Raw genomic sequence first — 18,091 nt, 5'->3', positions numbered from 1 at the left:
GCAGTACTTTGTATTTGTCAAGGTTAAACTTTAGTTGCCACTTCTTAGCCCATCTGCTCAAATTTTCTAGATCCTGTTGCAGTAGCACACTGCCATTACTGTCATTAACAACCCTGCCAACCTTTTTAACATCTGCTAAGCCTGATATACCTTCATCAATATCATTGATAAATATACAAAACAAAGTGGACCCAACGCAGAACCCTGTGGGACTCCACTAATAACATTAGTCCACGAAGAGCAGCACCCATTGATTACCACCCTCTGTCTTCTCCCACTCAAACATCCTTTTATCCATTGTAGCAACTTATCCTTAATACCATTCTGCTCCAATTTGTACAGCAGTCTTTCATGCGCAACAATGTCAAAAGCTTTTCTGAAATCCAAGTACATGATATCAAAATTATTATTTTGCATCCAGTTCCTTTGTAACCACATCATAATATCCAATCAGATTTGTCAGACAAGACTTTCCCTTAACAAACCCATGCTATGTCTGAATTATTGCTGCAGTCTTGGTGCCTCTGTAGCCAGGTGGGCAGGAGCAGCAGCGTGTAGCACACGCTTCTTGATTAGACTGGGGTTCGAGCCCATGACTACCACATACGGAGGATGCGGCAAGGCCAGAGAAGGACCACCACATATCCCCGGAGCAATATGGCCTTAGTTGCTAATTTTCCTAAAAAAACCAAAATAACAAATAATAACAAGCTGCAGTCTTGTCTAGACAATCTTGCAATGCATCTTTAACCAGCGACTCCATTATTTTATCCAGAACAGAAGTTAAACTAACTGGTCTGTCACCCTTCAACCCCCCTTTGTGAATTGGGGATACATTTGCACATCTCCAGTCCATAGGGACCTCCCCTGAGTCCAAGGATGCTCTCATAATTATGGCTAAGGGTTTGCTTAGTTGTTTTGCCGCCTCCTTTAATATAACTGGATAGATCCCATCCACCCCAGGTGCCTTTCTTATGTTTAGCTTCATCAATTTCTCTTCCACTTTGCTCTCAGTTATTACAAAATCATTAAGCATCCTGCTACAATTTGATAACCTTCTGGCATTTTCAAACCTTAATAATTCCTCATGTGTGAATTTAAATGCAAAATAGTCATTCAGTTTGTTTGCTATCTGAGCAGGATCATCAACAGTCGAACCATCAATATCAAGTGGACCAATCAGGTTCATCCCCTTCCTTTTATAGTTTATATAAGTAAAGAAATTCTTGCTGTTTTTCTTGGCATCCTTTGCCAAAGATTTCTCGTAATCTGTCTTCGCCTATCTAACCTCCTTTGTGACTTGATTACAGACTAGCTTATATCTGCCATAGGCTTCCGTGTCGCCTGATAATTTATATGCATCCCATGAATTTTTCTTCTGCCACGAGTCTCAGTTCATTTGACAACCATTTAGGCCTAAACCTTGAACGATATTTCTTAATCGGTATATAAAGTCTAGTAGCTTCCACGATTAATTCCTTGAATGCTTCCCACTTAGAATTTGCTGTTGGTAACATCTTCAGTTGCTCCTACTGTACAGAATATAAAAACTGTCTGAGACCACTGTAGTCACCTTTACAGAAGCAAAAACCCTTTCCCTTACCCCCGATGGTAATTATATCTTTAAGTAAATCCCACGTCAGTACACTGTGATCACTGCCTCCTAGTGATTCCTTTATCTGCAAATTCTTAATACACAAATGATCACTACTGATAATGCACTAAACTCAATCTGAGTCATTAATGCTACTTAAAAGAAACTGAAATTAAGATATTAAAGATTAAATCTTTATTACAAAAATCAAATATGTAAATATACCTTCACAACATGATATACAAAGACCAGTGCTATCGTCTATTGTAACTGAGAATGAGCAAAATGTTGTCACTTTTTAGGTATATATACCATTAAATTCATGCCTGTAACAGAAAAAATATAATATACAGTAGATTCTCCATTATACAGTGCATATTAACCAGGGTCTCTATAACACATGGAAGTCCAAATCAAGTAAACCAAAGAAATATGTGGAATCAATGACAGGTGTGTTATTAATCACTAATTTTATGAAAGTTGATTGCATTCCTGCCAATTCTTTGAGAGAAATAGAATTTCTCACTATTTCAATCATGAGATGCTAACTGCTGAAATTCACTATGGAATGTTTTGTGAAATATTTCTTAGTAAATGTTTCACAAAATCAACACAATTTTAAAAGTTACTGGACTACTTTTTTTTTAACATATATACAGGATGGGTAAAATGTCAGAACAATTAAATTTATGTAGGAAAAGAGGCCTTGAAATTTGGGTTGCATATCATACAATTTTCTAGTGACAACCGACTAACTGAGTTAAAATAAATTTATTGAAATATATAAATAATATATACATAAAATAAAATACTAGAAGCTAATGAAGAGGCAATTTGTTTCAAAAGCTACTATGTATTTTAATGCTTTTATTTTATCTCTGTTTTAGTATTTTATGTATATATTATTTATTTATTTCAATAAATTTATTTTAACTCAGTCAGTCATCACTAGAAAATTGTATGATGAATTAAATTTATGACACTGTTTTATTTAGTTTATTAAATTATTTCATTTGTTATGACATGTACAGTATATTCTTAATAATCCATCATGCCACTTATTTTGTAATTTTTTGAAAATCCCAACCACCCTTCTGTTCATTTATGTAAATTTATATTCCTTTTAATTTGACTGCTGTTTATTCATCTTTTCTGCTTAATTACTTTTTTAAATCTTATGCATGGCATTTAGCTGTAATAATTCTTAATACTACCTCCAAAATAAAACATAAAAGCACTAATGAAATAGTTTTTTTGTAGAGTTATTTTTTTTAGGGAGCTCATTAAATAGGTAACATATGAATGTACACTTTGCAGTGTAGTATGTATAATTTGCAACATTACCATAAGTTGCAATAGACAGCCAACAAGTGTTAATTACTGCAAACCACCTAAACAGTCTCTGTGGTGCATTCAAAATAAAAAGTATTCGCAGCAATTTTTATCAAGTCAGCAAAAACAGAGAAGTCTGAGCATTTAGGATTATCTAAAGATTTTTTCTTTCTTGCTAAAAAAGAAAAAATCTTTAGATAATCCTAAATGTTCAAACTTCTGTTTTTGCTGACTACTTAGGACAACTTTGAATAGCATCCTTGTGGCAGCAAGGTACTCACTGAAAAGAGAAAGAATATGAAAGTTTGATCATGACAGTGGAAACATCAACATTAAAACATGCCCATTCATGTAACCTTCTAATACCTGCCCTACTCCTTAAAGAGAAGTCCCTAGAATTTAATTTTAAAAAATAATTTGCAAACAAGCATTAAATGCCTTAAGACCACTGCCTTAAAACCACTAGATCAAGAAGAAAAAAATTTCAAATGTTTTTAGAGCAAGTGATTAATGAAACATCAAATAGCAGCTGGTTCTGACTGACAACTATTAGATCTTCCATCAGAGCTAGACAAATATCATCATCATAAAGGAAACCCTCCCAATTTCTAAAATAGAATAATTTCTCAATGCATTCCCATGGATTGGCAAAAGCCACCAAGATAGCCTGGAACACAATACCAATGTTTACTTTACAGAAACAAGAAGCTGGCAGAATTCCTCAGCCTGCTCCACTACAATCCCAAGATAGTGTTTACAGGATGGACTGCACAAGAACACTTCAAGGCCCTCCCCCCCAGACTGGGGGCAAGTTCAGCACACTACTGCATCTCTGAACAATATGCAGCTTATATCCACAACAAAAAACAAAGTTGTGAAGGGCTAGTGGATACAGTTCTAGCACCTCTTTAAATTCAACAGTGAAAGACAAACAGCCAACCAACCAACCACAGGTTCTTCCTCTCAAAAGATCTGGGCAGTAGCCCATAACAACCAAGGTCATTGGCAGCAATCATCATTGCATTTCCCCTCCCCTGCCTTCCCACATGCCAAAACAACCGAGTTCAGGAATCAGCTCCTACTGCCAGGTCTTAGGCCTGGGTTACATGATCCATACCACCAACTGGAGTCACCATACTTAGAACCAGTAAACAAATAATCATCTCCATTTTAAGGACTGTATGGATCACTTAGGTTGTACACCTCTTAGTTTGATTGGATAATGCTTTGCAAGTTATCAGACAACCCAGGCAAGCTTTTGTATACTGTATTTAACAGCAGGGCTCACTTACCTGACTTTTTCTTTAAGCCCTAAATGCATAAATTATACCTTATATATCTATATATAAATACACACCCACCAACCTTTAACCTAACCAGCTTATTTTTAACTAATTCAACTTACTTAATACCCAGGGCTGGCACTAGTGTTTGTGGCACCTGAGACAAACCTTGTAATGGTGCCTAATTTATATTGTATCACAACACGCATATATATGCATGTTAAGATACGACAAGAATTAGCCGCATTAGGTGCTACTGCATATATATGCATGTTAAGATATGATAATTCATATTGTATCTTAACACACATATATATACACAGTAGCACATCTAGCAGTGCCTATGGCAAGTGCCTCATTTGCACACCCCCTAGTGCTAGGCCTGTTAATACCTGTCAAAATTCAGATAATAAACAGTCTGATGTTACACAGTGGTATGTGCTCACTTATGATAGTATTTAGGAAAGTCATAACAGTTCAACAAGTAGTGTGAATTTTGGGGTAGATTTTTTTGGTTTGGCTAGCATGCTGAAGTTGACATTAACTGCTGTGACTGTTGTATGAACAAAAAATTTAAGTAGAGAAAAAAAAAAAAAATTACGAATAAACTGACTGTTTACTGAAATTAGTTCAATTCAAACTTCCTATTGATGCTAATACATGCAAATTAAATCAGTCTTCTGGATGAGGAGGCTAAATTATAAAATGTGGGTGGAACAAAAAATTTTACAATTTCATTGTTTGATAATTTAGTTTCTACTCACAATATAAATCTGAAGACATTTAAAATGAATTATGTTACCTTCTTAAAATCATCTTCTGCTTTTCTCTTACATGCTTTCTCAGATTTGAGCCTCATGGCTTCTTCATGTCTAAAAAAAAAAAAAAAAAAAAAAAATCAAATAGAGAGAAAAAAAATAAATAAATTATGAATAAACTGACTACTCAAATTAGTTCAATTCAAACTTCCTATTGATGCTAATACAAGCAACTAAAATAAGTATAATGATCAAATAAATATCTCAGAAGTTCTTAGAGACAAATTTACATTCTAAGTGATGTCATGTATTTGTCCATGTCATTGAAGAGACCTTATAAGTCTCTAAATCTAATTGTAAATTTCTTGTGAACACATGAAGTGTAAACACTAATTATTTACAATGCATACCTAGACCAACAGGTTGTATAAAGGAGTACCCATGAATATGCATATAAATAGATATTAATAATAAAAGTAATAATAATGCTACATTCCAGGCATTGGACGGCTGCACCTGGGTGTGACATGTACACAAAGAATGGCTTCACCCAGATTGTGTTGTATCAACAATGAAGTTTAGAGGAGGTGTTTTGACGGTATATTCTGTTTTATCTGGAACAGTGGCTGTAACTGATAAATACAGCCATCAACTATGAAATTCTAAATGATTCTGTCTTATTGGTACAAATCTTTGAAAATGGGTGGTATTTGTATCAGCATGACGATGCCTCGGGTCAAAAGCAAACAACAGTGATGCTTTTTAAACAACAGAGAATAATGTAGTAAACCTCCTATTTCAGCCTAGAGCTCAGATCTGAATCCAAATGAACACCTCTGGAACGTTTTGGAAGAATAACTGAGGGCCAGAACAAAACACCTTAGTTCAAGCAAAAACTAGCTGCAGCCTTATGGAAGGAGTGCCAGATGCCAGTCTCCTCATACCAAAAGCTTATCATACTCAATATTAAAAATATCTTTTTTTACCCTAACCAGATGTTTTTTCATTGTGCTAATACATGTTGGAGGGGTATAATTTTTGATGTGGCTTTGTGTATTCTGCTTAATAAAATTTGCTCTTAAAACAAAATTTAATACCAAACAATATTAACAGTCTTAATTCATTTTTTATACTGAAAAAAATCACTGCTTTATCCAACTATGGCCATCTCTTTTATTAAACACACATGTCAGTTAAAACAAAATAAAAAAAACAAACTGAAATGTTCCATTCCTTTTAAAAAAAATAGAGCTGCATTTAAAATCTTTCACAACTCTTGTAACATTTAAGCTTAATCCTGTATTTAGAAAACACTTGTGCATCATCCTGTTTATTATAATAAACTTCATTGGAAATTCCTTTTGAATTTCTAAAAATAAATAATATAAAATTACAAGTTTTACTACTTTGAGAATTCTTTCTCTTCTCTTGTAAGCTATGGGTGCATCTTAACTGTTATTTACAACATTCACATTGCAATTGCAAATGTTGTAGTATGTTTGAGACAGAGTTAACATTGTTACTCAGGGCAACAATTAAACATTAAAGTTTTGAAACAATGTAAATCAACCATTATGTTGAAAGAAACTGACAGGCAAGTAAATACAAATGTATCTCTGAATAGCTAGAACAATACATTAAAATTATGATTACAAATTGAGATTTTCAATTTTCCAACTATAACAAACTGCTGATTGTAAAGTTCATTATGTAAATAAACAATATGCCACATATCTAACTGTAAACTATTTTGCACAACTCCACAAACATCTAGTATTCTTGAAATAAAGTTTTGCATGGATATTATAGGATATAGTTTTGTAAAGAGAGGAAGAAAGAATCTTGTTTATTGTGAAGATACTCAGGTGGCTCATTTTCTTCACTAGATAAACCGAACGGAGAGTGAAATTGTACTGCAGGAAGCAATGTTAATACATATTCACTTCACAACATGAGTTACGTCAGAAACAGTGACTTTTAGGAAACTCAATAGCTATAATCTGTACTGTCATTAAGAATTAATGTATTCTATCAGCATTCTACCATGGGTCATCCAAGCTTGCAACTCAACCACTTCTCCATATCTCCCTATGCTTAACATTCCTCTTTCTCTTCACATTTTCACCATTCCCTCTCAATTCTGCTATCACAATTTTCCCTTAATCTCCCTCTTCTCCTCAACTTTTCCTTCCATTAACTTCGATCAATCTGTCACCATGAAAACATGTCCAATTCAATTTTTCTTCTGCTTTTTGATTATATCAAACACCTCTTCTCACCCACCTTTCTCAAACTTCCTCATTTCTTAATTTATCAACTCATCTTATCATTTCCATCCTCCTCCTAACATCTCAAAAACTTTCCAATTTTCTAATATCTTCCATTCTCAATGTCCGTGCCTTTGCTCCATAAAGTACCACACTCTGTATCAGATATAATAACATCTTTTCCTTAAATCAATTCCTAATCTTCAACATATCTTCTTCACTTCTCAAAAGCTTTTTTACCCATTGCTATTCTTGTTGTCTGCTGCCTTTTGCTTCTTCTATGATACGGCTTCCCAAATACCTACTTATAACCATGCAATAGTTGTGACAGGTTTGCCCCTCCCGACAATATTTACCTATAATAAAAAAAATTCCTCCTCATCCATATTTCCTAAATCATATCTTCTACATATATACAGCAAGCCCCCGTTATAACGCCGTGCGCTTTATGCTGATTCGCTATAACGCTGTTTTTATATTATAACCCGTATCTGGCTATAACGCTGTCACAGATCACTATGACGCTCTTTTACAGATTGAATTTTTGGTGCATTTAACGAAATCGTTTCATTTGTTGGCGTCGATAACTTGAAAATGAATACCAAAACAGAATAAAAACATTTCCCACAGCAACTTGAGAAATTTTCCCACGCTCAGTGACTTGTTACGTAGTTCTGAGATCAACATTTTAAAAAATGACCAAGTATATTGCTTGTAATATTTGCGTTATATGCATTTATCCGAAGTCTAGTCGTCACTCGGTACCGTATTAGACATCGTGCGAAACGGACAGTTTACTTGAACATTGTATCATAATTAAGGCAACCAACACAGTTACATTTTCAAAGAGTTAATAATGGCCGATAAGAATGAAAAAGCAACAACGTCTGAGCGCAGTACGAAGACTATAAATGTAAGAAAAAGACTGAATTTGAAAATCAAATTAGACGTTTTGAAGCGAATCGATTCCAGTCAAAGACAAGAGGATATGTGCCATAATTTAGGGCTTGCAAGTTTAACTGTAAGAACAATTATAAAAAAAATAAAGAATTAATTTTAGCAGCGGGAAAGATAGCTGTTCCACTGCAAGCAACTAGGGCTAGACCGGCTATTAGGATTGAAATGGAAAGACTAACTAATTTTATTGAAGATAATATCCAATGCAGAATTCAGTTAAGTTAAATAGTATTAAAAAAAAAAAAAGAGAGATGGAGAGAGAGAGAGATTAGCCAATATGATGATCTAAACAAAACTCACCTAAAAAAAAAAAAAAAGTGTGGAACCATTTAAAACTACCAGGGTCCTGAGCTGGATATCATCATTCTTCTCTTTCTTGGTGATTCCTATCTACTTCTCTCTCTTTCTCACTCAGGGTAACTCGGGATTTTTTTTTGGCTGGTGCAGCATAAGCCTCAGGCTTCCTTGCACCGTATGGCTAATGATAATAATAATAATAGTAAGGGCTGATTGAATAGATTTAAAATCCAGGGAGAAGCCGCAAGTGCAGATTAAGGAGCCGAAACTTTCAAAAAAGAACTTGTTAAATTTATTGAAGAGGGGTATTATGTGTTATACTTCTCAACAAGTGGGAATAATTCTAAGTGGGAAGCATTCAAGGAATTAATCGTGGAAGCTACTAGACTTTATATACCGATTAAGAAATATCGTTCAAGGTTTAGGCCTAAATGGTTATCAAATGAACTAATGAGACTCGTGACAGAGAAGAAAAATGCATGGGATGCATATAAATTATCAGGTGACGCAGAAGCCTGTGGCAGATATAAGCTAGTCTGTAATCAGGTCACAAAGGAGGTTCGGCAGGCGAAGGCGGATTACGAGAAATCTTTGGCAAAGGATGCTAAGAAAAACAGCAAGGATTTCTTTACTTATATAAACTCTAAAAGGAAGGGGATGAATATGATCGGTCCACTTGACATCGATGGTTCGACTGTTGATGATCCTGCTCAGATAGCAAACAAACTGAATGAGTATTTTGCATCTACATTCACACGTGAGGAATTATTACAGTTTGAAAATGGAAGAAGGTTATCAAATTGTAGCAGTGTGCTTAATGATTTTGTAATAACTGAGAGCAAAGTGGAGGAGAAATTGTTGAAGTTAAACATAAGAAAGGGTTTGCTTAGTTGCAAAGCAACTAAGCAAACCCTTAGCCATAATTATGAGAGCATCCTTGGACTCAGGGGAGGTTCCCACGGACTGGAGATGTGCAAATGTGTCCCCAATTCACAAAGGTGGATCGAAGGGTGACACGAGTAATTACAGACCAGTTAGTTTAACTTCTGTTCCGGGTAAAATAATGGAGTCACTGGTTAAAGATGCATTGCAGGATCATCTAGACAAGACTGCAGCAATAATTCAAACACAGCATGGGTTTGTTAAGGGAAAGTCTTGTCTGACAAATTTGATTGGTTATTATGATGTGGTCACAAAGGAACTGGATGCGAAAAATAATTTTGATATCATATACTTGGATTTCAGGAAAGCTTTTGACACTGTTGCGCATGGAAGACTACTGTACAAATTGGAGCAGAATGGTATTAAGGGTAAGTTGCTACAATGGATAAAAGGATGGTTAAGTGGGAGAAGACAGAGGGTGGTAATCAATGGGTGCTTCTCTTCGTGGACTAATGTTATTAGTGGAGTCTCACAGGGTTCGGTGTTGGGTCCACTGTTGTTTTGTGTATTTATCAATGATATTGATGAAGGTATATCAGGCTTAATGTCGAAGTTTGCAGATGACACAAAGGTTGGCAGGGTTGTTAATGACAGTAATGGCAGTGTGCTACTGCAACAGGATCTAGATAATTTGGGCAGATGGGCTAAGAAGTGGCAACTGAAGTTCAACCTTGACAAATGCAAAGTACTGCATATGGGTAGAAGTAACCCCAGAGAAACGTACCAACTGTGTGGTACTACACTTAAGGTGGTAGAAAATGAAAAAGACCTGGGAGTAATTGTGCAGTCAGATATGAAGTTTTCTGAGCAATGCAGACAGGCTGCTAGGGCAGGTCATGGGGTTTTGTCAATGATATATAGGAATTTTGCTAGCAGGGAAAAGGAGGTGATTGTCCCTCTGTATAAGGCAATGGTCAGGCCACGCCTTGATACTGCGTACAGGTCTGGAGGCCTCATTTTAGGAAGGATGTAGATTTGCTTGAGCGTGTACAGAGAAGAGCAACACGATTGGTGAGGGGAATGAAGGGATTCTCTTACCAAGAGAGGCTTAAGTTCTGCAAATTGCAGTGGCTGGAGACTAGGCACCTGCGCGGTGATCTGATTGAGGTCTATAAGGCCTTGAATGGGTTGAGCACGCTGAATTCTGATGGGATCCTTCCACTTGTTCAGATTACGAACCTACGGGGACATAAGTTCAAATTAAGACAGGACAGATGTAGAATAGATGTGCGGAAATTTGCCTTTAGCCAGCGGGTGGTTAATTGCTGGAACAAACTTCCATCTGTCGTTTTGGAAGTTGATAGGTTAAATAAATTTAAGGAGGAACTGGACAGGCATTTGGAGGGAATGGTGTGATGATTTTTTTTTTTTTTTTTTGGCTGATGCTGCATAAGCTCCTACACTTGCTTTCTTGCATCATGTGCCAGGCGCCTCCGTAGCCAGGTGGGAAGGAGCAGCAGCAGTGCGTAGCACACGCTTCTTGATTGACCGGGGTTCGAGCCCGTCACCACCAAATACGCAGGATGCGGAAAGGTCAGTGAATGACCACCGCATATCCCGGAGCAATATGGCCTTAGTTGCTAATGCTCCTAAAAACCAGATAACAAACAAGCATCATGTGCCACTACTACTACTACTACTACTACAAGTTTTTAACATAGATAAAACAGGACTTTTGTGGAAACGAATGCCTAAAAGAAATTTCGTATTGAAAGAAGAAAAAAACATGCCAGGTTTCAAAGCGGAGAAGGATCGGTTGACTTTATTATTGGTTGGTAACGCTGCGGAGGATTTAAAATTAATAACCCCTTTTAGTTTATTTGGAAGAGGGCCAAAGTTCAACCCAAAATCGACACATTTTTCTTGATTAAATTCATCAATTAAATTAAATCAATTTTGATCAATTAAATTCATGATTTTAATTGGAATTTTAAGTTTAATTTTGATATGCAAGTAGTTACCACATAATTATATACGTATGTAATGCAGAATATTTTATATGTACAAATATTTGAATTTTAAATATTTTGACCAATATTTGTGCATCTTTTCACTCCCGTTTATTATTGATTAGGAAATATCCTATGACACCGACCGCAACTCACAAATACATATGTTACCTTACGGGAATGCGGCGCTCGCTTAGCGCGGATTCACTTAGTGCTCTGTTTTTACGGAACGAATTATCAGCGTTAAGCGGGGGTCACCTGTATATTAAAGTTGAATAAAGACAACACCCACCTCACACCTCTTCCTATCTCTACACTTTCAGTGTCGCCCTGTTCCCCACGTCCTAAAACCAAACTGTTTTCCCACAATTTCCTTCATCCTTTTATTTGATATTCTTGAAGCAAGAAGTCTCAAAACCTTCTGGCCAATCCATCGATCCTACAGCAACGTACATACACTGGTGTTCAAAGAAAGGGCATCACCTAGGAATTTCACATTTTTAACCCTTTTTCTCGATGGTATGTTACATTAATGACTGGCATCACAAATAGAAATATAAACAAAACATTTATAGTTAAGGCAAAGCTAAGTAATATTTGACAGGTGCTCTCAAAATATTCCAAAATGAGCATTTGCAACCTTCATACAACAGTTTTGGTAAACACGACAATTATGGCTGAAATGTTATCAGAAGCCCTCAATTTGCTTCAGTTTATCATTTTAAATGGAAAACAAAATGAAAAGTTCACTAGTGTGGCAAAGTGCTGCCACAATATGAGATCAATGTACTAAGAAGCAAACTTGTTTGTTTATAGCAATGTAGAGAAGTGGCTATATGGCTATACCCAACATGTACAATGACTTTTTATAGCTTTAGTAGTTTAGTTTTTTGTTTAGTTTAGTTTAAGTTGAAGGCAATAGCCTTGAACTTAATTGTCTTATGATACCTTATTTGTTACATCCTATTTAGTTGCTTGTATAATTAGGGTATATAACAATGTATTTAATATTGTTACACACAGTATAAAAAATGACAATTTACTTATGATAAAAGCTTGCTTAACAATTCTCTAGTACAGATAGCATTATACTTAGGTGCAAACTAATATTTAGTTGAACCGCCTCTGGCCCTGATGACACACCGAAGAGCAGTGGTTTTCAACCAGGGTGCTGCGGCACCCTAAGGTGCTGCAACAACATTCCAGGGGTGCCACGTCATTTGGGTTAAAGTTACTTAAACTTATTATTTTTTAAATTTATATATTTATTTCATTATAAAAAGATGTACGGTATCTTTTTAATTTTGTAGTGATCTGTAATTGATGTTTACTTAGTACCTCTATATAAAAATAAAATTATTATATATATATATATAATTTGTATTATTAATTGTAATTTTGTTTATAGTTATATTATTGTAGTAACTGGCATCTAACATTTTTTTTTTTTTTTTTTTAATATTAGACATATACAGAAAGAGAAGTGGATCTAACTGGCAGAAAATTGAGTAGGCGTACCGCAAAATAAAATAAATTACTTAGGGATGCCGTTATTAAAAGAAGGTAGAAAACCACTGCCGTAGAGGCAGTGACAAGACCAATTTCTGAACAAAATCAACTGATAGTTCGTAGTTCCAAACACGAATTATGGCTTCCTGAAGTTCAAAGGGTCTTTGGTTTTTTCTGGCAACTGCAGATTCCATATGATGCCAACAGTTCTCTGTAGGATTCAGTTCCGGGCTGTTTTCTGGCCAGCTAAGAGTTGTAATGGACCGTTCTTCCAACCATTTTTTCACCTGCAACAAATGTAAACACATTACTGTCGAACCTCTAATGCAGAAATGAAGCTAAAGTAACTACAAAAGTGCCTACTTACACTTTTCGCCCAATGACAAGGAGCAGAGCCATCCTGAAAGATGTAGGTTGAAACTACATGGTAGGTTGAAACTATATCTTTCAGGACAACTCTGCTCCTTGTCATTGGATAGCATTGGCAGCAATATAGCCAGACATCCACTGGCATTCACGGAACCTTTTATAAGCTGCAGGTGACCTACTCCGCAATACAAAATGCACCCCCATATCATTTGGCTGGTAGGGAATTTCACTGTAGACACCATACAGTCTGGATGGTATTCTTCATCACGTCTACAGCAAATCATTTGTCTCCCATCAGAGCTATGCAGGTTGAATTTCTTCTCATCCAAGAAAACAATTGACTTCCACTGCTCAGGGGTTCATTTGACATGCAACTTACACCAAATTAACTGGGCCTTTTTCTTTTTTTTTTTTGTGTGAGGAGGGGCTTCTTAGACAGGCTACAAGTCAATTTTTGAAGAGGTGTCTTCAGACTGTTACTGCACTTGCTACAACTCCTGTATGTTCTTCCCATTCTCTTTTCAGCTCAGCCGAAGAAGTTTTACAGTTTTTAAGGCATAAGCGCTTCAAAACACGGCCCTGTTTTGGCTTAGAAACTCATTTGTGTCTGGTTCCTTTTTTCCTATCAGCAGAATCAGTATTCTTAAGTTTGAAAATAAATCTACTCACTGTCGACTGATTACAAGACACTATAAGCAATATAATGGGAAGAACATCCTTCCTCGTGTAAAGCAACAATAGCACTCTTTCTTCGTGGCATCAACTGCACATAACTCACCATCCTGACACTAGCAAGGAATGACTGCAACCCTTGCACAGCGTGCTTATATAGCTGAAAGTAACAGCTGATGCAATAATACATCATCACCTATGCGTGTCAATCTTATCTGATGCAATCTGTAGGAAATATTGCCATATAGTTACGTTATTCGGATGACAATTACAATTTTAAGAGGTGATGCACTTTCTTTGAACGCCAGTGTAATTCTGTTAATTCTCTTAAGCTCACTTCTCCTAATAACCTTATAAACTCCAATTTTATTCCATCAATACTATTTCATTATGTCCTTTATTTCCTTTACCTCTTACTCCATTATGATTGCCCAAGCTTTCTTGATTTATTATTCCTACATTATCAAAATCATCTTCCTGATGCTCATTGGACCCATATAACCCTTATAAATTCACCATCCTCCCTTATTTCCTCTGGTTTTCTTAGTACCTTCAACTTCCTTCCATCTATACACCCTGACATCTTTTCTTTTTCTCCAAGCTGATATTCCTTATACTCTTTCATTCATTAAAACAATCTTCCTGATTTCCTGCAAACCCATCCCACCAATCATCTACTTTATCCATTACTTGTCTAAGCCTCTTGTTAATCTCTTTTCACCTATCAGTATTTTTTAAATTCCCTTATATTCTCTGTCACCCATGGCTTCTTAGATCTTACCCCATGTATATCCCATTTCCTCCTCACCTATTTTCTTTGTATTGTCTCTGAAAATTATTCATTTACCATTTATACTTTTAGTATCCATCCAAATATTCTATCATTCTACTCATCACAATTAACTTTGTGTGCATATATCCAGTTCTGTGTATGACAAAGGTTTTTCAGAAAATTTACAGTTAGGGGAAGCTTCCTTTGTATAGTTTATAGTGCATTAATAGTCTTCTAATATGTTGAACAGTATTTCAACATATTAGAAGACTTGTAAATAAAGCACTGTGTGTATATATATATTTATTCACCCTGTTGATTGTTGCTTTACTTTTATTAAAGTTGGTATATTGTTTTGAGTCATTTAATTATTCCTACACATCCTTAAATCAATGTTCTTTTTAATTTCTAGAGGGGTATGCTACAATTGTATGCAGGAATCAGATTTTAAAAAAGATTTAGCTCAGTTTGTAATCCATTTTCTTGCTATTGTAGGTAAAAGGAGGTGGCATGACTTTAATCTTTGTGCATTTATATTATCTGGTAAATTTACCTTTGCGCTACTCTAACTTAAAATAACACTGATCCAATAAAAAAAGCAATATACTTTACAATGGAGCATTGCAATAACCAAAAATCGTGTGTAGCAAAGTGCTGCCACAATATGAGATCAATGTACTAAGAAGAAAACTTGTTTGTTTATAGCAATGTAGAGAAGTGGCTATATGGCTATACCCAACATGTACAATGACTTTTTATAGCTTTAGTAGTTTAGCTTTTTGTTTAGTTTAGTTTAAGTTGAAGGCAAAAGCTTTGAACTTAATTGTCTTATGATACCTTATTTGTTACATCCTATTTAGTTGCTTGTATAATTAGAATATATAACAATGTATTCAATATTTTTACATACAGTATAAAGAATGACAATTTACTTATGATAAAAATTGCTTGCTTAACAATTCTCAAAGTACAGATAACATTATACTTAGTTTTCCACAGGGGAGCCCTGAGTACATACATAATTTTCAAGGTTGTATACAGCACATTTCATAAAATGTGCTTAAGTACAATTTGTCTTCAAATTTTCCAGTAAGTGCTGCCATCTATCTGCTTTACCAATGACTGTAGACACCATTTATGATAGATGCAACTGAAAAATATATTTTAAAGTCAAAAGAGGAAGTGATCACTCTTGTCAGCCATTATAGTCCAATTTGGACTTATACTTAAATTCACTAATATTCAGATCCAGAAGTTGGTAAAACTGAATCAAGTGATATATAAATAGATGGAGGAGATAACGTTGTATCAAAAAAGAAGGTAGCAACAAGTTATTTAAAATTTTTTAAAATGAATTTTTGTTAAATAAAAGAACTGTTTATTGCATACACAAGGCATAAACTATACACAACACTCTTCGCAGCTACAAGCCAGGGGTTATGTTATGTGAAATGTAACTGTCGTGCAAAAGGTGTATATATATATACAGTCCATTCCGGTTATTTGGGACACATTGGGACTAGTGCATTTTGGTCCGATTAAGCGGCTGCCACAATTATCTGAAGTTTCACGTAAATAGTTAAAAATACAACGTACCCCCCCCCCTTTACAATTGGTTCACTGTACAATCAAATCACGTTACGAAGAACTCACCACAGTAAAGTACTGTTCACTATATGATGTGCAGTAAGCGCTTCTCATTATGATCACGTTTGTGAATTGAATTCCAGGGGTGCCATGTCATTTGGGTTAAAGTTACTTAAACTTATTATTTTTTAAATTTATATTCCGGCGAATTGCTGGAATTTAGAATTGCTGTTTAATTAGAATTAAACAGCAATTATAATTAGTGAAAATAGGAGGAATATTATCCACAGGCTATAAAAGCAAAGATATATTAAACACAAATTTACCCTTTATTACCTTACCAATTAAAAAATTAAAAATGATATGTGAAAATCGGAAGAATATACGTGATAATCAGAATAATTAATATGTACTGTAATATGTACATACAAACTAGTTGACATTTCTGTTCACTGACATTTGTGGGTGGAGGTTAAAATTTAAAACAGTAAAAAGATAAGCAATCAATAACAAAAAACACGGCACACACAAACTGCAAGTAACACGATACGCGCAAGTGAGAACGGAGTAACGAGTTACAAAGCTTTAAAAATAGGAACGAAGAGAAGATCTGAAAATTAATTTTTTTATGATTGAAGATTTCATGTAAGTGTAAACACATTTCACCATAATAACCCACAGAATTCCAGCTGTCGGTATTATCGCAAATTCAGTAAGATCGAGTTTACTGTCCATTTATGATAGATTTCACTAACAGAAAAGCCCAATAAACAGGTGACTGCTAATTGTTTTGATTGTTTTATGGTTGTGACCTCCAGAATTTCAACCGAACCACGTGGTACCGTCGGAGACAATCATAAGGTAATCTCCAGTGCTGCGGTCTCCTGCCTCGATTAAACAGCATGCTGTCCCAATTAAGCGAAGTAAACCCTGGCTATTTTCTCGATTGGTTTCTGTTTTTTAAGATTTGCCCCAAATAACGGCTGCCCCGATTAACCGGTGGCCCAAATAACTGGAATCCACTGTATACAGAATATCCTCGATCACTAAGTCAAAATTAATAATAATGTGACATTATAATAAAATTTTACTTTTAGTATAAGCATCTTAAGTTAGATAAACATAACACTCAATATTCCTACATTTATTAATTTAATTCATCTTTTCTAGACTTGAAAACAAACTCCAAAATTGAGTTTGAAAAATCATCATCATTACAATAACATTGTCAGAGTTGTTGAATACAGACTAATTCATTTACTCATCACACACTAAGTGTAATAGAAATCACTCAATAACCAATAAATCTAACAATTTAAGCTCAAACTTAGATGAAGTTAAGCATGTCGAGTCTGCTGACGAGGCTACTAGTGACGGTCGTGTTCCAAGCCGCTAAGTGGATTTTTCTTATTTATTGATTTGAAATTATTGTTTTTCTAAAACTTTTGATTTAAATTTAGTAGTATAACATTATTTTGTGATTTTTTGATTAATTTGGTGTATTTATTCTTTACTCGGCCTTGTAAAAGTATCGGTAAGGGTTTCCACGTGTTCGTAACAACCGCTACCGTTAGTAACTTTCCCGCCATTGTGATACCGTACTAGATATACCGTAAGTTATATACCGTACTAGATAGCGTTAGTTGAACTTCGTTAGCAGTTAAATTGTACGTTTAAATAAATACATATAACGACTTAGATTACAAACGTAATATAATTAATAACATAATTAATTAATAAATTAATAGAATCATGACTCAGACCAGAGCAGCAAAGCAAAAGGCTCAAGCTAATGGAAGTGCT

General features: G+C 35.1%; 1 protein-coding gene across 1 annotated transcript in view; it reads right to left on the bottom strand.

Annotated features, from left to right (window-relative positions):
• LOC150082804 (DNA topoisomerase I, mitochondrial-like) overlaps window positions 1–18,091 on the bottom strand; it is a 214,617-nt gene that overhangs the window by 172,239 nt on the left and 24,287 nt on the right. The window contains exon 3 of the mRNA XM_090378288.1: window positions 5,012–5,081. Within this exon, the coding sequence (XP_090234414.1) occupies window positions 5,012–5,081 (70 nt within the window). The remainder of the gene's footprint in view (window positions 1–5,011; window positions 5,082–18,091) is intronic.

This window comes from Mastigoproctus giganteus, chromosome 7 (assembly GCF_048544385.1).
Source record: "Mastigoproctus giganteus isolate SK-2022 chromosome 7, ASM4854438v1, whole genome shotgun sequence".
NCBI classification, from domain to species: Eukaryota; Metazoa; Arthropoda; class Arachnida; order Uropygi; family Thelyphonidae; genus Mastigoproctus; species Mastigoproctus giganteus.
Note: the sequence above shows the minus strand (reverse complement) of the source record. Positions and strands in the feature narration are given on the sequence as shown.